Source organism: Serinus canaria, chromosome 7, assembly GCF_022539315.1.
Source record: "Serinus canaria isolate serCan28SL12 chromosome 7, serCan2020, whole genome shotgun sequence".
Taxonomy (NCBI): Eukaryota; Metazoa; Chordata; class Aves; order Passeriformes; family Fringillidae; genus Serinus; species Serinus canaria.
In genome coordinates this window covers 23630019-23654626 of record NC_066321.1, presented here as the reverse complement: position 1 = coordinate 23654626, position 24608 = coordinate 23630019, and the positions used below count along the sequence as shown (strand labels likewise).

Genomic DNA, 24608 nt, shown 5'->3' with positions numbered 1-24608 from the left:
GAGGAATGTTGTTCATATGCTGTATGAAATCTAGAAGAAAAATGGTTTGCTTTTGTAGCAGACAGGAACAAAACATTCTGAATCTGATCTTACAAAAACTGCAAATCTGTTTCTAGAGCTGGATACAAGGCAAACACAGGATATGAGCATCCCAAATGATTATGGGATTTGGGAGAGTTTATAGCTCAATCCAAACTTTGAGTTGCTTCTATCACTGTGACAGCCCAAACCAAAGTTTGTGATAACACAAATGGAGCCTTTTAGGAGACTAAATTGTGATGGATGTAATACAACTTGGTCATTATGTCTTCTGATGTAAAAAGAAAAAGTATGGTACTAGAGTTCTTAAAGAAAATCTTGCTTTGACTTAATGCTTTACCAAGAGCAAACATGCCCTAAGATTTTAATGTTGGCGATTCCTGAAAGAAATAGTTGGCTCTAGTGGACATAAACCATATGGAGCCAGCTCTGTCATCTATTTTTCTGTCTTGACTTACAATCAGCTTTGACCAGATAAATTCTGGATACAGGAGAGAGTCAACCTTGTCTTAGAATGAGGTCACATTTAGCCTTCTAGGACTGTGCTCCTCTCTAAGGCAAAGAGCTGCATCCAAAATTCTGTGTTTGTAGTATAAAAGTATCCTTATGTTCCTGCAGAAGTTCAAAGCAAAATGTAGAGTGGAGAGTGAGTTACTGAAAGTGTATAATTTCCTATGAGTTTTAGGTAAGACTATTTAGTTTAAAAGTTCAGAATAGTCTCATCATCAGTTCAATGCTAAAATCATCTTGGTTTAAGAGAGAAGGACTCAAAAGTTGCAGAATTCTTGGATTGTGTTGCTATTTGGGGAAATGGGGTTATTAACAGAATTTAATTTTTAAATGCTTTTCAATGTTTATATATCAAATGCAATCTCAAATGCATTTTTAGGTTGAATGATCGAGGGAATAGCATGAAACTTTGTGCTTCAATTTCTACATCAGCTTTGATAGAGGAAGGGGAAGAATCTCAGGAAAAGGAAGAATTCACAGTGGTTTTAGAGACTGTTTTCTTTTCATTCCCAGTAATGAAAAATGGTATTGCAGCTTTACATATGGTGACTGAATTGAAATAGACTCAAAAATTCCTGTGTAAAGCCCTATAATGGCAATGTAAAGTGACAACAGATGTGATTTCTCACACTAAAATGCATTCTTATAATTTGACAATGATTCTCATTATGATGATACTCCTGGCATGGAACTAAAATTTTTCTGCATTGTACAAGCTATATTAAATCTTTAGCTGACAACCATGCCTTTCTGAAGTTGGCAGAGTACCACATGCATGGGATAAATTCCAGCTTTCTATATGGGTGTGATTACAAAAATCTACATATGATGCTTCACTTCTGCAAATTAGCTGATGATTTTCACAGAAGGGCTGCTGCATAAACTAACTCTGAATCTCAGCAAGAAGTACTTCATGGCCCAGCTATGTCTCTATTTGCTCAGTCATCTGCTTTTATTCAGTCTATTATGATCTAATAATATTTAAATGCCCTCCAGGTCCTGGCTGTTTTGGGGTTTTGTGGTTCAGTCTGAAAATCCTTTAGATTTACAAGACTGCAGTTCAGAGATGTAAGGAAATTTCAAGATCTAGCAATCAGTTTTTCCTTCAGGTACAATGTATGTTTTACTACAGTTTTTTCTGAAATGAGCAGCATGAAAAAGATTTGGGGTTTTTGAATGAATAATAGAAAAGATATGTAGTAGTTTTTGAGGAATTAAGATAATAGTGTTGAAGTTGTGCCTGTAGACCGTAAAACTCTTCAGCCTGTGATTTCTCAATCCAGTCAATAATCAAATAAAATTAGCCTGGTTCTGCAGCAGCATAAAACCAGCATAATTGGACACTATTGAATTACAGCACAATAAATGAGACCTCAAAACAGACTTACTTTATTGTGACAAAAGAGCACAGTATTTCATGGATGCAGTGGAATTTGGCTGAGGTAATTCCTTTATATGAACACTGGGCTATGTCAAGCATGTTATAGTTTTCAGAGTTAATTCTTATTGGATATGATTCTTATTTTCCTAATTGCTGAGTGAGCAAATCACCTGACAGGATTCCCTGAATTACCTTCACCCCCCCCCCCTTTTTTTTTTCCCCTTCTCCCAAGGGAAAGAAACATATTTACCTCCCTTTGTCTATCACTTGGCTGCAGCTATAGTAGTAACACAGAAACAGATTGCACTGAATTTTGCTATTTATTGCTCTAATTTTGGATTTTTGCCACTCTCACTAATGAGCTATGTTTTTTGCAGATAGACAAATTAAGGATGGGTTCCTCAGCTCACATGCTTTCAATTGTATCCCAGTTTGTCATTAAATTTAACAATAAAATCAGCAGATTGTAATTTCCATTATGATTATCACAAATAGATCTCACCACATTTAATGCAACTGTGAAGCTTTGACAGTGCAGATGCAGGGAATTAGACCTTGAAAGAAAAAACCAGTGGCACAGCATCATCTAAAATTTTATTTTGGCAATTTTCCTGTAGTGATTTGGGGAATGGGAACAGCGGAAAAGGGAGGGGTCAATTTTATCTAATAACATCCTGACTCAAACCAAATAATTACATTGCATTCCTTTCTATTTGCATGACAGGCACAAGATTGGACAGTATTTGGTATAGAAATAGAAGTATCTACACATGAAGTGATGAAGTCTTAAATGTTGTACTTGCATTTTTATGGGTAGCTGAAGGATTCTCTGTATGCGCTCATCACTTCCAAAAGTGTTTAATGAAAGTTAGAAGTTTTGTGTTTTCTTTGTTGAGTTGCCTCAGAAGAAAATGTCAGAAGCACAAAAGCCTTTGTTGCTTCACTTCATGATTAAATACAGCCTTCCCTATTGAAAGAACTCTTTTATTTTGCATTATTATCCTGTTACAAAATGTCTATTCCCATCACAAATATTTCAGTTTCCCCATTCTTCCCTTCATAATTAACACTGAAAACCTAACATTGTGAGGCTAGAAGCTGCCATTTCTTCATGTGAGAAGGTTTAAGCTCAGCAGTTACATATGTAAGAAATGTTTTACTCAGTAAATTATCACATTGCCAAAAGTAGACTACTAATAAGCAAATTTAGGCTACTATTTTTAATTTAAATTTCATTGTCCATGAGGCATCAAGATGTACATAGGTAATTGCAACCACCCAGATTGCCTAATCTTTATAAATGGATTATGAAACTGAAAATGAGGAAAGGTGTTATCTGGGAAACAATGTATTTCCAATTGCAGTGAAGTGACTATACAATTGTAACACTTCTATCCAGGCCTTTGTACTTCAATGGAAGGGAGCTTTTATTCTGCTCACATTAACACTTTCCTGAAAGATTACTTAGAGGTCACATTTATACTGTGGGAAAAATTAACACCAGAAATTATCCCACTCATCTGTGGCAGCTTCAGTTCATAGCTTTGAATTCAGTGACATGTGCTTGCTTCAGTAGACAAGCTATTTTCTTCTCACTTACTTCTGCAGTCTTTTTGGCAACAAGAGTTACCTTTAATCCAGATTGTTTGTAGGAATCCATGAAATTTCAGGGATCCGTCTTATTAGCATGGTTAAATGGATAATGGATGTGGCATGGAATGGGAATGAACTCTCAGAGCTGGGGTGTTAGTATTCATTCACAGCCATAACTGGTGTACTGAGAAATGAAATCCCTCAATTGTATCAAAAAGGCTTTCCCTCAGTGAAGCTGAAAAACACAAGGAAATGTTATGCCAGTTCTGTTCATGGCAGAGCCAGTGCTGAAGCCCTGTTAACAAAACCATGAGATTGCTTCCCTCCCCCAGCACAACTGGAACAATGGAAAACACAGAATCAAAGATGCAGTGCTTTATATTTGCTTGGCACCACGCTAACTTAATCAAGAATGAACTTGCTCAAGGATTTTTTCCACAGAAACAGGACAACAAGCCATTCTGGTACCACTCCCAGAGTGTGACTCACAAAGAGAAAGCAGCAGAGAAAGACAGAGGTTTTTTTTTTTTTCCTTTCATGAAACCACTCACTTCCTTGCAAGGTTACGCACTTGCTTTTGTTTTTAAATGTGTTACTTTGATTCTTTTCCTATTGGTGCTTGAAAAATTAGTCTTAACCATAGATTATGTCAGTGTTGATGGAGCAGGTTGTCATCCCCCTCCATTTTTTCTGAAAGATGGATGCTACCTTCTGTGTGTAGTCACTTCAATGCAATGTGAAATCCTGACAAGAATGCAAGTTCTTGTGGCTCCCTACCAAATTAGTTTGTTCTAGCAAAACAGGCCAAATGATACCAATAAATTTTCTCTCATCATTCATTCATTAGCATGAAGAAGAATTGTGATGCTTTTGGAGTGGATGGCTCTTTGCTCCAGCCTCCAAACAAAAGTCTGGATAGTGGCCAGACTTGGAAATTGAGTCTATAGGGTTCCCAAAAATAGTATTTTAGTCTGATATTTCCTGATCTGCTTACAAAGACAGTCTTTGCAGTGGCGGGGGGGGGTTGTAGTGGTTATATGTGGGTGCACCACAACCTTCCACCCTCTGCATACTCACGTAGACTTCTATCTCATTACTGTCTAGCTATTAATTGCATGTGTCTGTGAACAATGATGGCTTCAAGCACTGAGCTGTCAATATGACTTTGCCAGCTGAACATCTGAGTAGGCGTAAATGTCATGATAAGCATGCTGCCTTCATGGATCACAGAAAGTTAAGTTATTACCTCCTTTTTGCTGATTCTTATGTAACTATCCTTTTGGCTGATCAAGTAGAATAAATAGTTTTTATTTTGCATAGTCAATTATGTTCAACATATATATATATGTGTAAGATCTGTCAAAATTGCTCTTGCTGATAGTGATATTTTTTCCTTCCAAATACTTGTCAAATCTGATACTCTTTCCCATATTCTTACTTAGATTAATTTGAATGCTGTCAAGAATTTTGGTATGCAAGGGTTATATACACCAATATCAATTCAAGTCACCAACACAGATTTGCCCTCAGAAACCACAGAAAAAAGAAATTAATTGAATCATTCAATTTACTTAAGAAAATAACCTTTATGAATAATCTTTAGAAGGTAGCATTCACTGCATGTCCCTGATAAAAATGTATCTGAGGAGCTGGACTCATCCATGCTTTTGGATAAATTTATATTTTTTTTTGGTATTTTTTCCCTGTGGGTTTTCCAAATTGAAATAGTGCTGGAATTATAATAAATAGAAGGAAAATAATATAAAATTATGGCATGAAATCGATTCTTTAGACAAAACTACCAATGCCCTTCAAAAATAGAGCAATGCAATTTCCACAGTGAAGACAGGTATGGAGAATAGCACAGAAAGATATTTTGTAGCAAAAAAGAAAAAAAAAATCAAAACCCAAACCAACATGATCAGTAAGCTCCTGAAAAAGCACATGTTATTATTAATTACAGTACAGCATGCAAAAATTTAGAATTTCTAGGGCTCTGTCCTCTGGGCTATTCAGGTTCCAGGCTGCTCTGTTAGTGCTGCTTCTCCCTGTGAGTCCGAGTCTGGCACATGTGATGAAATGCAGAATACTGATAATCAGAAAAGAAAACCAAACCCAGAGCTTAAATGCAAGATGTTTAAGGAATTTATATGTGAATATACAGGCTGCCAGTGCTCATTTTATTTAGCATTTATTGCTGCTCCAAGTAGACACTTAGAAAATAAATTATTTCTTGCAATTTTATGGGGGGTTTTTGTGTCAGCATCAGGAGCTTGAAATTTCTAATTTCTTGTTATACCAGTGCATGAAAAAAAGCAAGCAATGCTGCCTGCTACTTTTAAGCCTTTCAGAGAGCTTCTTTTCAGTGGCAGTTGCAGAACATGAATGTGAAAATGTTTAAACCAAATGTTCCCTAGGGATCTCTCAGTGTCCATGTGATCCTCAGTGCTTAAAAGCTTTCAGAAAAAGCATTGAAACAAAAATATTTCTTATATATTAATCCTTTGTAAAAGGTGGCACTGATTTTGTCTATTAATGCAATTGAATAAAATAGAAAATGCTCCTTTGCTTCCATTTATCTGTTCTAAATCAGAGCTTCTAAACATTCTTTTCTTGGCCTACCTCAGTGAAGAGCACAGTTGTGTGCAAGGCATCATGCTTGGGAATGACTGATGGTTGTTGAGGAAATCTCAGACAAAATAGAGAAATGAAGGTTGAACTTCTACGAAGTAATTAGGATGCTTAAGTGCCTAGACCTGAACTTTTGATGGACTTTAATGAGGCTTTTAATAAGACTTGTGATAGTCTTGCCTCAATATGTGTTGCTAATAAATTGCACCATTAAAGATTCTGTTTGGATAATGGACTTAACAGTAATTATTTCACTGGAGTATCCATTTGTCACAAGAAACAAATACAATCTGCTGTTGGCTTCTTATCCATTCCCCTCTTTTTAGGTCCATTTACATGTATCTGTGTTGCTGCAGATCTTTCACCGTAACTCAGAGCTTAAAACTCCTCAGAGTTCTTCCTAGTCTTTCCTAGTGTTTTATTTCAAGTTTGCTCCCCATACCAGTGTGGAAACTTTAACAGTCTGGCAGTTTAAGCAGAGTCTCATTTTTCTGTGTGTCTGTTTTAACCCTTGGTCTGGAAAAAAATTGCTGCAGCTTTTTGGGCATGTGCCAAAATAAAAAAGGAAAAGTGCCAAGTTCTTAGTTTTAAAATAAGACCAGCAAAAGTGTATGAAATGATTCATCACTTCCTGGCAAGTGTAATTATCACTGCAGTCACCAATCTCTAGCTCCTTGCATCCTTGAAAGATGTGCTAAATGTTACTGTAAGTTCCAAAAGTTATTGTTTCAAGTGAATCAACTTAAAAAAAAAAATATTGAGAGCATCACAGGTGTGTGCTTTAAACAGGAAACCATGCTGATCTCTGGGAGTATCACAGCTGCCTTCCTTTAGATTGGCCTGCAAGAAATGTGGCACATTTCACATGGGTGTCAAGATGGAATATGCTGAGTTTACAGTAGTGGCTATACAAAGGAAAGTCTTTCAACTGGTTTTTAGCTATTGTTTGTCATTGTTGGAAGCTGACTGCTCAGATTTGAAAACAGTTCCACCTCTTTTTCTGGGCATTAGTTCATTGTCTAGACTGGGCCATTGGAGATACAGTAATTATGTTTAGTACTCAGCTCATGTACTTTTTTACACAGTTGAAGCAAATCACTTGTAGTTTCATTCCTATAGATGCTCCCTGGCCATTACCTCTAACTAAAGAATCTTATTTTGACAAGGTGTAGTTGTAATTTCTCTGTATTTTGAACCTCATAAAAATGACTCAAAGCATAATTGATTCTGCCTAAAAGTAAATTGGGATGTGGGATGCATTTTCACCAGTCACTGCCTAAAGTCTAAAACAAAAATCAGACTTGGTAACATATCAGTGTACTCATTTCTCACATAACATATGTTGTGAGATCTTTGGGGTAGCAATGAGCTTTTTTGTTCTGCTTGTATAGCAACTACACAGATGGTCTTTACCTACCCCTGGCAAATTTGGGTAGTATCAAAGCAAACAAATGTTTAAAATACATTGTTTAGAAGTTTTACAGTGCAGGAAAATTTTTTCCCAGTTGTTAGGAATGATTTCTGTGTCAGTGAAAAGTCTTTGCCCAACAAATTAATGCTGTCATTTAGTATTTCTGCAGGGTTTTTTTGCACATCACCTAGCCTCTGCTCATAACCAGGAGATTGATGCAAAGAGCTGCCTTTCTTCTCCAGATCCATTCAACTCTAGCTGAGGGTCTCTCCTGTGACCTTGTGTTGTTGTATGTTAGAATCAAAGCCTTCCCAAATGTATCTCATCCTGGAATGCTGCTAAAAATGGAGAAATCCAATGGTGTGTAACCAAAGAAATATTAAAAGCAGCAGAAAGGGGGCAGGAAGTTACTTCAGTGGAAGTAGCAAGGGAGGGAAGAGACCTAAAAATCCCCAGAAGTGATAGCTATGGAATGGCCACAACTCACACCATCTTAATTCCTCCCATCACTTTGCCCAGCTGTTGGTTAGTTATGTACAGAATTTCAAATTTGGCTTTAGCTTTAGAATGACTGAATTTATTGTCTGCCCAGGAGGACTGTGTCAAAGTGTACATACTTTGCAATACTTTTACATCAGGAGAATAAATGGATATTTTGTGTATTGTGGTATTCTATTTAGAATCTTGGATTTACCTTCTAAAATTTCATGGTCTCAGAAAGTGCTGGAGATGAAAGTAGATTTCATTTCTAGATTTACATTAGAGTAATTAGGTAGCTGGGAAGGGTGCCAGACACCTTCTATGTATCAACATATTCTTTAGAGTCCTGATTAGTTATCTTTGACTCCTTCAGGAAACCTGTATGAGGCTGACTTGGGAAATTCCATGCTCTTTCTCCTTACTCTTCCCTCAGTCAAAGATGCCAGTGAAGAGTCCTTTAAGAAGCTGAAACAGGATACTCTGCTTTAGTTCTGTATTTGCAACTTAAGGGGAGTTATTCACAGATGCATTCTTGCATTATAATGTTGCTGCACTTGAAAGATTGCATTGTGCTGATTGGAAAGGGTAAGTAGGTTTGATGAACTTCCAGATTAGACTGAAGATGTTTTTTCCTTAAACCTAAGATTATGTGTATGCAAAAAATTACACATATCCCTATGGTTTAGTCAGTCAGACTGGTCAGGTATAGTGGCCTTTTCCAAGGTTCTTTAGTATTTCTCCCTGTGATTTGAAGGTTTATTTGCATTCCTGACTGACTGAGCAAGTGTCTGATATTGTCAATAGGGTTTGTCAGCAAGTTGGCAGAATGAACGTTTTCCTTTCTTGGCACAGATAACATTAAGAAGTTTATCAGGGAATATTATGCAGACTCAAAATCTGTCAAAAATATGAATGACAGTGTGACAGAAACCACCTGCACAGCTCATGATATTCTTGGATCAAAGTACCAGCAGGAAATCACTGCAGTATTCCAAATAGTAAGTTTGGTTTTGTAACAAGGCAGAAATCTTGAGAACAAGTAGATATTTACTTTTTGTCACTTTAAAGCAGTTCCCTAAAGTTTGTACAAAAGAACATACTTCAGTGTGTGGCAAGTGTTACTAAGAAATAGTGAGTTACATATTCACAAATTAACAATCTCTGTCTGAAACTAGGACACCTGCTATATAACAGGGACAAAAAAAGATACTACTAGATATGACTGCATAGGAAAGGGTTTTAAAGAAAGAAGCTGTTGCTAGTGAGTCACTAAAATGAAAGTTTGCTTCATATAGGAAAAGAAACAAAGGTAGAAAAAATACCTAGTGTTTGGAAATACTTTTATTCCATAAAGTAAAATAGCTTTTGAAGGGAAGAAATTTCACCAGCTCTCCCTGCTGAACTTAGGCAGTCTGAATTGAAAGTGTCCAGGATCATGTCCATGGACTCATGAAAAGCTCAGGACTTTAGATCCCAACACAGCGTCTTATCTGTCAGTCCATGCTGTTTACATTTGTATAAAAAGGAAAAATAACCAGGTAATTTTTGCCATTAATCTATTTTAAATGCCACTCAGAGCACTTAACAAAGGACAGTCTGTTAATTGATCAGCTTCCACCATCAATATGGCATGAGTGTGCAAGGCTTTGTGTAGTATTAGCGTGACAAGCTCAATTTCTGTAAGTTAAAATTGAAGCTGCCTGGTATGCATTCAGATGTCAGTTCTATGGCACAACTTTAGATTAATGTAAGAAAAATGGTGAGGATAATTTACGTACCACTTGTGATGCATGTAAGTTACCAAGGTGGCTTTGTAGTTGGAAAATATCCAATCTATATTTAAATTTTAGTTGTCAACATCACTTTGGATAGAGTCCAAGGAAGGATCATTCCTTAAAATAGTTGTCAATAGAAAGATATTTTCCTGCAAATTTGAAGGTATGATTTTGATACTAGGTGGTTGAAATTAGAGTACAAGGGTGATCTGTTTGCTGTGTGGTGGCTTTGCCTTTAAGACATGTTTTTTCCACAGCTGTGGTCACTGTGAGTGAATCCAGTGAATTGCTTCATCACCTCTTTTGTTCTCTGATTCCTTGAGATACAAATCCATATAATTGCTTTTAGGACTCAGAGCAACTTTCTAAGAATCATACACTGGCTGTAAAGTATGTTTGGCAAAGAATTATCCAAGGTTTTTTGTCAGAAAAGAAAGGTGTTTCCATGGCTCTGAAGATCTCTGACATGGGTGCATTTTTGTTCTTGGGAATAATATTAACTTACAACAAGGCCTGTAAATACAGTGAGAGACAAATTAGAATTTGTCTAAAATAGAAAACTCTCCTGAAATGTGATAAAATTGTCAGCCCTTTGCCATGTTTGTGGCAGTAATCAGCTGTACAAATATATGATGGGGTTAAACCAGCTGCACTGCAATACCATGGAAAAGGATCTGGGAGGCAATCGCAAACTTGAACAATAGTAAAGTGTCCTGCTGTTATGAAAACAAGTAAAATATCATGCTGGGAGATATAATCTCTGCTGGCACTTGTGAAAACTGACACAGTCATCTGACTTGTGCAGTTCATGCATCTCTTTCCAAACACTGATCATTGTCTTGGCTTCTATTATTGAAAAACACTCTTTATGTATCCCATTTAGAGCTCTACACGTCCATCACAGTGCTGTTCTTGAAAGATTTTGTTCCCTTTTTAGTGTTTACAATGTCAACCTGAAATGCAAAGTGTTCTTTATTTGCAAATCAAACTTGTGTAGAGCAAATGCAGTATTTCAGCCATATTATTCTGAGATATTTGTCCCAGATCATTGTAGTATTTGGTTTTTTTTTTTTCTTTTCAGGGAACCAGACTGCTTGTTTGTATTAATGAGTGATTGGGTCTTCCCCTTTTTATTCTTTTCAAGAATATGTGTTTGCAGTTTTAAAATTTTTAGTTTTAGATGGAGTGCAATTTTCTTCAACATCTGCAAGTACAGTTTCATGGTGTCATTATTTGATCTAACAGGAACATGCTGAGATGTGAAGTGTCTCAGAGCCAGTTATTCTAAGAATTAAACTTACTTTCTGTTGTATTCCTCATGGCTGGCAGCCATTGCTGGAGGAGACCAATGAAGCATTATTTAGATCCGCAATCATTCCTGGTGTTTCCAGAAAGCTGCAGGACTCTCTGACTTTTCAGTGCCTTCCTCCTTACAGTCATGTTTCCTGCTTTTGATACCCTGAGTCACTTGCAAGCCCAGTTCATCCTTATCCCAGATCATTATTCCTCCTAGGCTATGTAAGATGAGCTTCTGCATGTCACAGTCACTGACTGTGCTGTGAATCCCTCCCTGAAGATATGGCTCCCCAAACCAGAAAAATCCAAATCACAAAAACAGCGATTTCCACAGCGGATGTGGAAGACAGATATTATCAGACATAGAAAGAAACATGGTTTTATATAGAGATGCTGCTGGCATTTCCTTGGTCTTCCCTTTGTTTTCTAAAAATGTTCACGCCAAACAGCTTTAGCAGAATTGCCCTGAGTAGCCCATGACATTTTCCTTAGGCTGTATGGTTTTGTGAAATGTTTTTCTTAACCGTGGTTTATGAGCTGGTCTGTATAACAACACTAAAAGAATAATTTCTTTAAGGTTAAAGAGTGTCATGGAAGAATTCATAGAACTAATCTGGATAAAGGGATAATTAAATTGCATTGATCCAAGTGAAAAAAAGTTTGTTGTTGTAATGGAGATGTTGCTGACAAATGTCTCGTGCATGCAGATGCTCAGCTGTATAGAATCAGATTAAAAGCCAAACTCAAAAGTGCTTCACACCTTAAGAAAGGCTGCTAAATGGACAGTTATATTTTAGCACCTGTCATACAGTCATTATTTATAACAAGCTCATTTCATTTTACATGCTATTTAAGTGCTCACCATTGTTAAATACTTTCTTGTTTATATGTATCTTTAGGGTAAAGTCTCGTCACTGAACCAAACCAGAACCATTCTATATCATTGAATTTAAAGTCTTTAATGCACTATAGTGGCCTTGCAATGAGTATTGTGGGTTACCTCAAATAAAACTGAGGAACAAGAGCAGTTGTCTCAATCTGAAAACAAGAAGCTCAAGCAATGAGCATCAAGAAATTGAAGAGCAGAATCAGTGAAAAGGGTGCGAGCTCAGTCTGCATTGTTTGCAGTGAGGTGCAAGGTGATGTCAGGGGAGAATTGGCCACTAAAGGCTTGCTTGGACCCATGCCTGGTTATCTCAGTCCAAGGCTTGCAGAAGATACTGTGCTAAGGGCCCTGCTCAGGGCTCTTCTTCTAACATTTGGGTTTCTGAGCTGCACTAGTGCTGACATCAGACTATATGGGGACATGTTTAACATCATCATGGCTGATATTGCTGTTACTTAAAAGGGTGTAATTCCTCTCTTGGAAAATTGCAGTATGCTTTGATAATATATTTGGAAGAGTATCTGACAGGTAATACCCAAATTCAGGGCACTTGGGCATGAAAATTTTTAAAATTCAGTGGAAAGTGTGTTTTCCCATAGCTTCAAGAGCTCCAAAACCTGTTTTTTTAAAGAAATAGAAATAGTTTCTTCCTAAGTCTGTCTCAAAGTGCATTTTATTTTCTATTCCAGTTGTCCTGATTAGTTAAGGCCTATCATAACTTGATGGGTCTGTTTGTTGAGAGCATGATTTACCACATAAAACCAATTTAATGAATATTGCTTCATCTGCATGTGAGTTAGTGAATAGTAGTCATAGAATAGAATAGCATAGTGAATGCTACTGACATCGTTGGGAGCAATGTTACAACAGCTTCTCTCCAAGGTGAGTGGGAGATGGTCTGTTTTTCAAAATGTCCAAGATGAGACTTCTGCAACTCATGGTGGGAAATACTGAAGTAATTACAGTTTGTTTAACTGTGTTGATTATTGATGAATTACAATTACAGCCCCAGGCAGTGCTACAGGCTGGGAGTAGCAGCTGGAAAGCTGCCCAGCACCAAAGGACCTGGGGGGTGCTGGTTGGCAGCAGATGAACATGAGCCAGTGTGTGCCCAGGTGGCTGGGAAGGCCAGTGCCATCCTGGCATGTATCAGGAATGCTGAGGCCAGTAGGACCAGGGCAGTGATTGTCCCCCTGTACCCAGCACTGGTGGCATCACACCTCAAGGTCTGACATTGTTATTGTTTAATGCTGGACTTGGCAGTGTTAAGTTTGCAGGTGGACTCGATGACCGTCAAGGTCTTTTCCCACCTAAACTTTTCTATGATTATTCCATGGATTGATGGTGTTCTGTGTGCTCAGCTGCAGCCATCACTGCTGGTTGGGGCTGCTTACATCACCTGTATGTCTTATATTGTTTTTTCTAAATGCATAAGTTTGCTTCCTTTACAAGTGGTCTGCTCTAAATATTCAAAAAATAAGTCTGGTAATAGCAGAGCTGCTAAATGCTTGATGTTCCCTACAGCATCCTACTGGGCTTCGGGGAAAACATCAGTGTGATGCACATGGTAGTATCTGTTACACACTGTTTGACTGGATAGGATGTTGTTATCCTGGATCAAATAATTCCAGTTCTACCTCATCTTGTCAGGATACAGGCAGATAACCTTAATCAATGTATGGATCTCCCTGCTTATTTATAAATTCTGCAACAATATAATTAAAAATCTGCTGCTTGGAGATTTATATAATTAATTTAAAATTAGTCTCATTATACTTTACTACATGGCAATAATCTGCATAACAAAGGAGACCTACTGTGCTCCTGGCAGTGGTATTCAAAAGCTGTTGAGAATGTGGTTTATATTAACAGAAAAATATTAAATATTTGGTGACAGCTGATTTTATTACTTATAAAAGTTAATTATTTTGGTCAAAAATTTGATCGGTAGAAGAAAGTAAACAAATACTGGTGTGCTTGCCAAGGAAGAAATTAATGTCAAAGTGACCACTGTATTACACAGTGAAATGGCAGCTTTTAATTTTGTCATGAGAATCTGTAAAAAGTAAATCACAGAAATGCACAAAATTTCAGTGTGCTGACAGAGGAACCTTGAATCTCCTGGAACACAACAAAAGCATCTTGCATTAATGGTATTCATCTGAATTGAGGTTCAGTGGTTTAGTTCAAATTCCCACTTGATGGTATATGGTTTTAGTCAGAAGGTACCCACATAACATAGCTCAGAATCAAAACAGTAACACAACTTAGCATGTTTTTTGTTAGGTTTCAGAGAAAAAGCTGAGATGGGGTGTGAAGAAAATCAGTTTCTTGCCATTAGATAATGAGAGGAATGATAAAATTCTACAAAGAGTTAGAAAATCAACACCTTCTGAAGGGACAAAAAATACACACAGCCTTCAGATAACATAAAACATTATACAGCACTGATTTTTTTAAACCTCCATCTTCTTAAACCTTATTTTTCAGCTGTTGCCAAGATGTGATTACACACTGGAAAACCTTTTTCTTACTGAATATTGTGGTTTAGCTTGCCAATCAAGAGTAACTCACAAGAAGTTTAATAGTTCTACAAAAGACATCATTGTACAGATTATATTAAAATTTCTCTTCTTTGTTGCTTTTAGTTCAATTTTGAGATTTAGTGTTAAAAATTGCAATTCATTATTTGGTCTAGGTAGACCCAGACAATACGTAAGGAGTTTGACAATGCCCTGGTGAGTGCCTTGTCTCTCTAGCAGAAAATCACAAGAGCTCATTCTCTGGGGCTGGGGGCATGGCCATCACAGGTACACCAAATTATTGTGGGAAATAATTGCATTGGTAATGAAGTCAGCCACACTGTACCCACATTCAAACATCTTGGAGAATTTAATTGGCAAAATTAGCCTGCCTCAGCCTTGAGTTCGAATAGAGTATGGTATAAAATGAATGCATATTCCAGGTTGGTTAGGCTTGTAGCTCTAATGAAGGTTTGAGATTAATTTTTCTGAAATGGGATTTTTAATGTATGAATAAAAAAGAGGTATTTCCATGAAGAGGGGAAAGTGAAAAAAAGTCTCAGTAGACAGTAGGAAATCATGAGTCATTTCTTGTTTATAAACTGTCATGTTTGGTGTGTTTCACATTCTGTCAGGTTCTTTTTGTTTTATATTTCTGACTAACTTTTGACCCTTGATGAAAGGTGTGAGCATTGAACTACTTTTAAGCCCCATTTTTATTTTTAAAATTTGTTGACTAAACAAGTGATATACTGAAAAATTCACTGTAGATTATCTGACTGTCACAATTTATTCCAAGGAATCCTGAACATGAGCACACTAGGGAACCCTTTCTGAGGATAATTACCAGTTCATTTGAAATAATTTGAGTTTTTCTCATGCCTAGACTACAATTAGCAGGAGAGCCTTGTTTACATAATTTGGTCATCCTAAGAAGTAAATTTATGGGGTGGAGAGAGAAAAAACTCTTTGATATATACAATTCTGCATTTCTCCTTTGCTTGTTACTTTTCTTCTCTGGAAATGCCGTTGCCAAATAAGAGGGAGTTTTCTTCTTAGTCTCCAAAAAGTTTTGCTGGAAAAGATAAACTTCCTGCTAATCTCCTCTCATGAGTACACATAGACTTGGCATGTTTGGAGGAATGTCATCACAGTGAATAGACTTGGGAAGAAGTGTGTGGGGTGCTGGGGGGATGGTGAGCTGAGATAAGGAGGAAAATAATGTAGGTAATATAGGAAAAGGAGAATAAAAATTTGTGCCTGTCTTTCTATCTTAGGAAGACTGTACTGTGTATTGCAAAGGCCATAATAGAATCTAGATAGGAAGAAAAAAATTAGATCATTGCTGTATACATTAAATTCTGTGAATATCTTTGTAATAGAAAGATAAGAATGTTCAAGATGTTATTGTCTTAGAATAATTGATTTCTGAGTCATGCACGAGACATTTCTTGTCTATGGCCATGTTGGATATTTGAGGATAGAGCTGAACTCAGAATTTCATTTATCTCTATTTTTAAGACTTAAAAATGATGAATGTCAGATTTCAAGACATCTATGGGGAAACTGTTGTTTAAAAGCAATTTTCTATAATCCAAATGGAAAAAAAACCAGTTTTATAAGATGATTTGTTATCACCTGTAGTGTTTTTGCTGTGTCATCTTTTTTTGTACCTACCCAATGGCAATGTGAGCAAAGAACAATTAGCTGATAGAAGAGATACTGCAACAAGTCCCAAATACTGCTAATCCCCTAGGAAAGTGCAAGGGTTTCTACTTTCAGGCAGTTTCTGTCAGTCAAACTGGATGCCAGTGATCTGATGAAGAAAACAAGAAAATCTCAAAAACTGTGCACAGACCAGGGTGTTTTAACCAATTTTAATGAAGTAGGTTTTGAAAAACCTTGAAATAGATAATATTGGAGACCTTGATGAAAGACAGAGCAAAATATTTTCAAAACCTAAAATTAAAAAAAAAAATTAGGTTTTCAAACTCTGCCACCTACACAGATTTGAATGTGACTTACAAAGAAAAAACTGTGTAGTGAAGAGGTAGCTAATGATAGATTCTTGCCTCTTTGTTCCAGACATTCAGATGAGAACTGTTGTATGTTGAGAAAATTGATGCAGTCTATCACCTTCTAATTCCTTTTAGAATAGCCTCTTTCTATTAAGTGCCCATATATTTTCCACAAGGAATCTCAATTTAGCAGAAATTCTTTTGGTCATGATTTTGACATTGTCCAATAGCCATGCTTAACATATGGCACAGTCAGTCATGTTTTCCTTTCTGGACAATCTTGGATTTCTAAGCCTTCTTTTTCAATCTTTAAGTATTGTAGCAAACAGTTATCCTGATATATATTTTAATCATTACCTTTAAAGTGTTTAGCAGTTATCTTTTGTTTGGTTTTATGCAGCCCATCTGTACTAAGTTCTGAGGATTTTATTACCCTTTTCCACCCTAAAGAGCAACAGCATGCTTAGTCAGTGGTTGCTCAATTGTCAGTGTCTAGTTGCCACTATATGTATACATTTGGGAAACACATGGCACATCAATTACAGTGTTTTCTGATATAGACTGAAATTCCATCAGCTGTGGCCAATAATAATATTGCACTGGCTCAAAACCAAAGAATGCCATGTTTTGACTTGTGTATCTCAGGGCTGGTTTAGCATCATATATCCCAAAGGAATTTCTTTCTTCTCATTTCCCCTTCCTTGCTTTCCTTCTCATCCCCCTCCTTCCCTTAACTGAAGAAAGTCCTAATAGGTAGAATCCAATAAAATACAGCTGTGATACTGGTCACATTCTTCAGAAGAGTTTTATTAATCAAGAAAATTCATGTTCCCATAAGGCATTGGTATTTGTATTTTATTTTTTTGCTATTTCTGCTTATTTGCTTGAGTTTTACTAGGACTTTTACGATGCAGTAAAATATAAAAGCACAAGTAAAGCACTGGGAAGCTTCTTAAGCCAAGTTCCTGTGCTCCAGTCTGAGCAGGAAGGTCTTAGCAGGGAAATTAATCTCCTGCATGACGGCATTGACGTAAGTCTCTGCTCAGTTTGTGTGAGCATGTAAACAGGGAAAGTAAGAGAGAATAAGACTATTTTATTTAGAATTTCACTTACTATTCATTTTACTTAGGGAAGGTAAAAAGGGAAAGCAGAACCTAAAGGCCTACACAACTCTTTTCACAGAGCTTTAGCACACGTGCTCCAATAGATCCAGTGACATTTGCAAACTCTTCAATCTACATTCTGAATGAGTCACACTTCTCTTTAGTTCTGTCTGGTTTCTCCAGCTTGGAGCAGTCATTAGGTGAAGTTTTAGAGTGGGTTTTGCTGACGTCAACGTGAGGAAACCAATTGAGACTGTCCTACACTGCTCAGAGTGCAGTAAGATTAATGCAAACCCAGCCTAACAGCTGGGTGAAAAACCACTCAGCCTGATCCTTAACAGGATGAATTGTGCCAAGGAATATGAAGAATGGGATAACTATAATTCAGCTCTTAAACCATTGCCCAAACACAGTTCTAGTAGGTAGTATTATTCATCAAGCATGACATGCTTGTTGTACAATTTCCTTTTGCATGGCAGGCAGTCACAGCATCTCCTTTAGCAATTAACCTGTTCCCTGGGACATCAGACACCTGGACAATTTTATTGGCTTGCTACAGACATTTGGAGACCCTCCATGGAGATTGGAAGTTGGTAAAAGGCTTGCTGAGAGACTTATCCCTCTCATTATAAGGGAAGGGAAGGTTCTGGAAGATATTGTATCTTGTAAAGAGCCTTGCAAGACCTTCTTGCTGAGCTGACACTGATGGTAAAGACAGATTTCACATAATCTCCTCTGGTTTCTTCTGCACCAAGTTTGAATCTTTAGTCTGTACACAGCCTTTATTGAGTGAATTTATTCCAACAAGCTTAGAAATACTTGAATAAAAATCTTCTAAGGAATGGTTGAACAAGACACGTTGCCTTTTTACTATAAAAAGTTTTCTCTTCATGCTTTGCCTAGTCATTTAATTACAAGTTTTCTAACCAATAAACTGGTGCAAGGTATTGTACTGAAAAATAAGACAGCATTCTTTTCACAAATTCTGCTTTAGGTTTTTATGTTTCAAGCCTGTAAGAGGAACATGTAGAAATAGGCTGTCTTTTTTTGAACAACTTCATTAGTGCAGAAAAGGGATGCACAAAACTCAGCTCTTCACTTGTTCTCTTGTTGCTTGTAAACAATATGGGAAAACATCTGACCCCATACTTACAGAAGCAAAACAGAAATGGTGTTTAATGGATTAAAGCTTTAAGTGTCATTTTTTGTTGCCAGAGTTAAGGACCAGAGTTCAAAATTTGGATTAAGTGTCAAACAAGTGAAAGATTGGAAAGCCCAAGTGCTACAGCTAACTGATAAATGGTTTAATGCACACTAAAATCCAAACGAATTAGCAGGTTCAGTTAGAAGCTGATCATAGCAGTTGGTTACCAAAGAATTTTCGAACTATGAGGTTGGATGATGTATTTAGAGATGATTTGATCTATATTCTCATTCAAGTCAAGGCTAATAATTTATGACACATGCTTATATAGCCTTTTAAAAATCCATGCTTAGAAAGCTACTCATGTTTCCAAGAACAGAGTCCCTTAGCAATTAATGTCCTTATGACTTTCCTTTAAAAAGTATTTTTTCACCACTGAATCTTTATTACCACAATTTACAAGCCCATGAGCTATTTTGTTATTTCTTGACCACAGAGGTGAGGAAAATAGTCTGTTTTCATAAATTAAACAGCTATGTTTATGTTCTGGAATATTTTTTATTAGGTTTTCTTTTCCTTAGGCTACGTTGTGTGACTTTCTGTCTTTACTTGTGAGATGTTTTCTAAATTTCTGTTTTGTCAGGGTTCAGTCCCATGTGTCTGCTGAACTGTGTTGCCTCAAAGCAAGAAACAATGCTTGAGGTGAGTTAGGAACACAGAGAGTGGCAGGTTGTTCTTCTGGACAATTCTCCTTTTTGTGTCTCCCAGAATCATGCTTGTTTTTGCCTGAGACTGTCATTGTTTGGTGCATCATTCATTGCTGCTTCCCATGCATTTTCCAAAGAAATGCTGCTGAGCCAATGGCCCCTTGTCCTGCAGATTATTCCCATGTGTATGTAGAGCTTGGTATTTTTTATATCCTCTTCTTTTTTTTTCTGTACATCTCTGCAGTTTGCCAAGGACATTCAGAAAATATTACTGGCTTGATATCATTTTGGAATAAGAATAACTCCTTTCTCCATCCAAACCATTGAAGAAAATATTGAATAGTGCTGGCCTTGAGACAGCAAGCTGCTTAGATAAATTATTTTTCTACTTTGACAGAATTACGACTCTTACGGAACAGTTTGCCAGTTATTTTTCTCACTGATATTCCAGCATTTTTATAAAGGTAATTTCTTTTTCACATATGTGGCTGATCATGCCTTCATAATTTCTTTGTCTCCCCTTTCTGTTGATTCTCCCACCTGTGTCTTTCTACAGAAGTAGAAGAGGTCTTAACCCCAACCAGCAATGTTTACACATATCTTCATGGCCAGAAGGTATTTTAGCTAGAAAGTAGAAAGCATCAAGTGCCTGACACATACAGATCTCTGGTTCTTAATTTTACCATCTTAATTGCCCACAGCTTTGAAATCAAAGTAGGAGAAATAATTGCATTTCCTGACTTCTGGCAAAGAGCTACAGATCAATAAGAAATATGTGGCATTAGAACAAGCACAATAGAATGTTTGGAGTTCTACCTCACATGTAGTCTTCAGCCCTGAGACATAGTATTAAATATCAAATTACTTAAATATTGCTATACATATTGAAGTTTGGAAAGCTCAGGTTCTGTGAGTGGTAAAGTATGACAAGATTTTGGTCCAAAAAGTCTTTGTTCACAGTAACATATGCATGGGACATGAAATACAATAACTTGCATCATGTAGAGCAGTGGTCATTGGTTGTGATGGGCAAACAATAACAGCAATAACTGTAAAATAAACTGAGAAAAAATAATTTAGATGTTTTCTACTTGATGTCTGATTTTGATGTTTTCCAGTGTTGGAAAATTAAATAAGGTATCTCTAGAGCATCATTTAAATAGGTTTTTACCATACTAATTAATCCTAAAATGATTAGCTTGAAGTAAGAAATATGATGAAGCTTGTCTAAAGAGGACCTTTTAAAACTAGAATAATGCTTTCAAGGAACAGCTCATTATAATTACACTTCCTCATTATGATTAAAGTGCACCTCTTCAGTGCATTCTGTGTATCAGGCCCAGCATAGCCTACAATTTGGAGTACTTATAGCCTACAGATTGGAGTAGTATTACTCCAATATGCTCTAATTCTGCTATCTGCAGAGTGGAGAAATTTATACATGTGATTTTTCCAGGGGGACTCAGGCCTCAGTCTAGTTAATCTACCACATGTTTCTGAAATGCCCTCTGTCAAAGGGCTTGTGTGAATACTTATTTAACATGAATATTATAAAGTCAGTGGGTAGTTGCTCTGTTGAATGAAAAAAATGGTCAAAAATGTCTCTTTGCAAGATGAAAACCAATGCCATTGAAGTAAAGTTATGTTAGCATTTCCTATTGATAGTACTTTTTTTTCTTGAATGAAAGTCCCATGAACAGCAATGTACACAGAAGCTGGCCCAGAAAAATTTACTTTTAAGATGTTTGCTAGTTTCAGAACCAATAAAACTGTTAGATAAGAGGTTTTGGAGTTCAGTGGAAACATATTTGGTACAGCTTTCATTGAGAATTTGGAGAATTTTTCTTTCTTTCTTGTAACTTTCTATATTTTTACCCTGAGCTGCAGAAAATCCCTCTAAAAAACTGAAGTATAGCAATATATGCACATAATGTGAGACAGAAAGGAAAGGGAGATTTCTTTGTGATTTTTAGCTTTGTGTATTATCAGTGAGTGAGCACACTTCAAAAAGTAGCAAATTATTTTGAAATTCTGAAACCCAGAGCAAGGAAACTATATGAAGGAAACAGTAAATTTTGGCAGACAAGAATGAATGAGATGATGACTGGATGAAGGTCTTTAAAAATTTGTCAACACTCTGAACGCTGCATGTTGTTGAGTAAAGATTTTCAGATCCTTCAAGGTCTTGCAGTCTGGCACAGGTAATTGTTTTCCTGGTGAAGATGTATTTCTCTCTACTTCTCAGAGGAATAGAAATAATGGGGGAGATGAAATTGAACTGCACAAAATAACTGCTGAGGACAGTCTGATAATTTTTTGTTTAGATAGTTGCTCCATGGCTGTGTCAATAAAATAGTTTTATCCAGTGTGGGGATCACTTTCTGGGTCCTTTCAGGCTAAGCAAACTTGACACCAGCACTCTGTTGTAAAAGCAGTGTATTTTACCTCTAGGAAGAGACTTTTTTCAATAAAACCCAGCTAACTCCTGGGTTTTCCTTCAGGAAAATACATGTTAATAGAATACGTGTTACCTCTCTGCTATACAGAGTTATTTAATGAAAATATTGTTAATTGAATAATAGTTTCTGCATAAAGTAATGGGACCTTTCATGGTCATATGCAACCTAATGACACATCTTCCTTATCTTGCCTCAAACTTTGACATTGGCAGTGCTATGCACCTAACTGTGTAAATCTGCCCCTCTTCTCCTCTCTGCCCAAGCACTAATGCAATTGCAGGATCCCAACCATCCTGATCCTGCTTGCCCGGTGTCAGGAGCTCCACCTTGTTCACCCCAGGTGCTGTGCAGGAATGGAGAGCTGCAGTGCTGGCTGCAGGGCAGAGCCAGTGGCAGGACCATCCCTTGCTCGGCAGGAAGGGGGCACACGGTTCTACGTGCTGCTGCTGCCCTGCTGCTGGTTTGCTGCTCCTCTGGCTGGGTTCCATGTGTCCCATCAAGACCAGTGCCAGCCCAGGTTTGTTATGAGCCCTCTGACGTGGGTGGGTGGCTGTGTCTCACCTGAAGCCCTCATGACTTCAGTTCTCTGAGAACCACGGTCGGCCGCTTCTGCTTTATGGCTTTGTTTACAGCCTGGGCTCGCTGCGGTTGAATTCTTCCTGATTTATGTCAGCGTGATGTCAGAGCAAGATTTTCAGTTTGGATCTATGTTGAAATCTTATCTTGCAAACAGTAACAGTTTGCTACTGGCACTATCTGAACTTGGTCATTTTGTTTTCCTCACTGATGTAGCTTTGGTTTGGTTCATGTAGTTGTGGTCCTACCAGCTGCGAACACCACATTCTGCTTCAGCCAATTCTAGGTCATTAGGTTATGTATGCTAAAAATTATGAGCACTGCTTTAATTTGCATACTTATATCCACACATCATCCAGAGTGAATAAAAGCCAGATTGTAAAATAATTACAATCTCTTGAAGTAGAGCCAGCCTTACAGACCAGATCCATCCGTCTTCATTAATTTGTATACAGTTTTTTTTTTACCAGAGCAAATTTTCTGAAGGTACTCGCATGGGAATGCTGAAACAGCTGCACAACTTTTATTTTGAAGAAAAAAAAGTTGAGCCTCGGAACAGTGTGTTTTAGAGAGAGAGAGAGAGAGAGAGTGAGTGACTCTGCATTTAAGACTTTGACCAGTATGTGTAAGAAGTGCTCTCATGGCTGGGATAATCTAACAAATTTTTACCTGGGTAGCACTTGGCAGAGCTCCCCCCTTTCCTTGCAGAGTTGAAAGGGATCCAGTGCAGTTCTGTGCCTCGATCAACTTGACTCCAGTCGTGCTCAGCCTGCCCGGTTTGGTAGCGCACGGCTGTGCCTGGCTTATGTGGCCTCTATGGCCCTTTCCTGCTCCACTGTCAGAAAGAGGGAGGGAGGCTTCCCCCAGCACCAAAATACCATTCTGTGTGCTCTCTGCAGCACAGTAGCTAAGGACAAATTTCCCGATTACTCCCTGGGTTTTTTTGGAGTTATTTGCTGGAAGAAGTCTTTCCCCCCACTTTAAATGGATGATTGTGTTACAATCAAGAAAAAGCATCTCCAAAGACCAATCTTTAGGTAAGTGATGCTATTATTACTTTGAACTGAAAATGTTATGAACTTTACTCTCCTATTTGTTAACCTAAAGTTCGTATGCAAGCGCACAAAAAGTTGTTGAAGATAAAGGGTTTACTATTGCATAGCCTAGTAACATATTAGGTGATTTTGGTTCTGAGAATTTAATTTTTTCCACTTATGCTGAGACTTTATAAAAGTTATTTTCCTTCTTCTTTCTGTCCTCTGCATTCTCTAAAGTTTTGTGTGGGATTGTCTTTATTAAGAAAGAGAGGCAGAGTAGCTTTTGAAAACTTTTTTGTGTGCTCTGTTTTCCTACAGCTCCAAAGCCCCTCAGTGTATTCTGGAATTATAAAACTTTAAAAGTGGAACATGGTTCTTGGCTGGTTTTTCTGGTTTTGTCTGGATGGCAGAGTTTTAATACTTGAAATGATACACCTTTCAGAGTAAAGTAGCCTGCTTGCTGGGATGTGCAGACAAGTGCTTGAAGTCTAAATGATCTGTAAGACTCTTCTGATAGTAAGGTTTCAAGGCTAAAGAGTAAAAAGTTAGAATTTTAGTGAGGTGATTCTTCAAAGCATCTTCTATATATGAATTTCATCTCTGAAACATCTTTCTGATTATTTTATATTTTAAAGTAAATTGTAGAGTTCCTTTACAGATCAGGATTAGATCCAGTTTACTCGTGCTTTCTACCACAGGGGACTCCTTTCTTTCTGTCTTTCTTTCTTTTATCAAGTCCTAGCTTCAAGCCAAATGACCTTGAGTGGGAAATAATACTTTTCTAACTGCTAAGAATAAGGCTGGAAGATTAAAAAAATCTTCAATAGTTCACACTTTTGCTTATGGCTGGCGACAACTTTAACAAAACCCCAACTCTTACTGGGTGACATCAGTGGGATACTATAACCACAGTGTTGATGTGACAAATAAATATAGGTTATATATGGTCCCAGAGTAAATAGAGGATTTTTATGTATTGGATCACCACTACTGATGCTTTTTATGATGGGAGTGCACTATCAGTTGGCATTGCAGCTCCA

The 24608-nt window shown here is 37.3% G+C and overlaps 1 protein-coding gene across 2 annotated transcripts in view; it reads left to right on the top strand.

The window, feature by feature from the left end:
- The window catches only part of PDE1A (phosphodiesterase 1A), a 141928-nt gene that overhangs the window by 14438 nt on the left and 102882 nt on the right, over nucleotides 1-24608 (top strand). Inside the window, exon 1 of one of the 2 annotated variants that reach the window (XM_018911593.3) lies at nucleotides 22761-23568. The exons of the other annotated variant lie outside the window; for it this stretch is intronic. Within the exon in view, the coding sequence (XP_018767138.1) occupies nucleotides 23516-23568 (53 nt within the window). The 5' untranslated portion in view covers nucleotides 22761-23515. Of the gene's footprint in view, nucleotides 1-22760; nucleotides 23569-24608 lie in introns of those variants that run through there. 2 annotated transcript variants of the gene reach the window in all.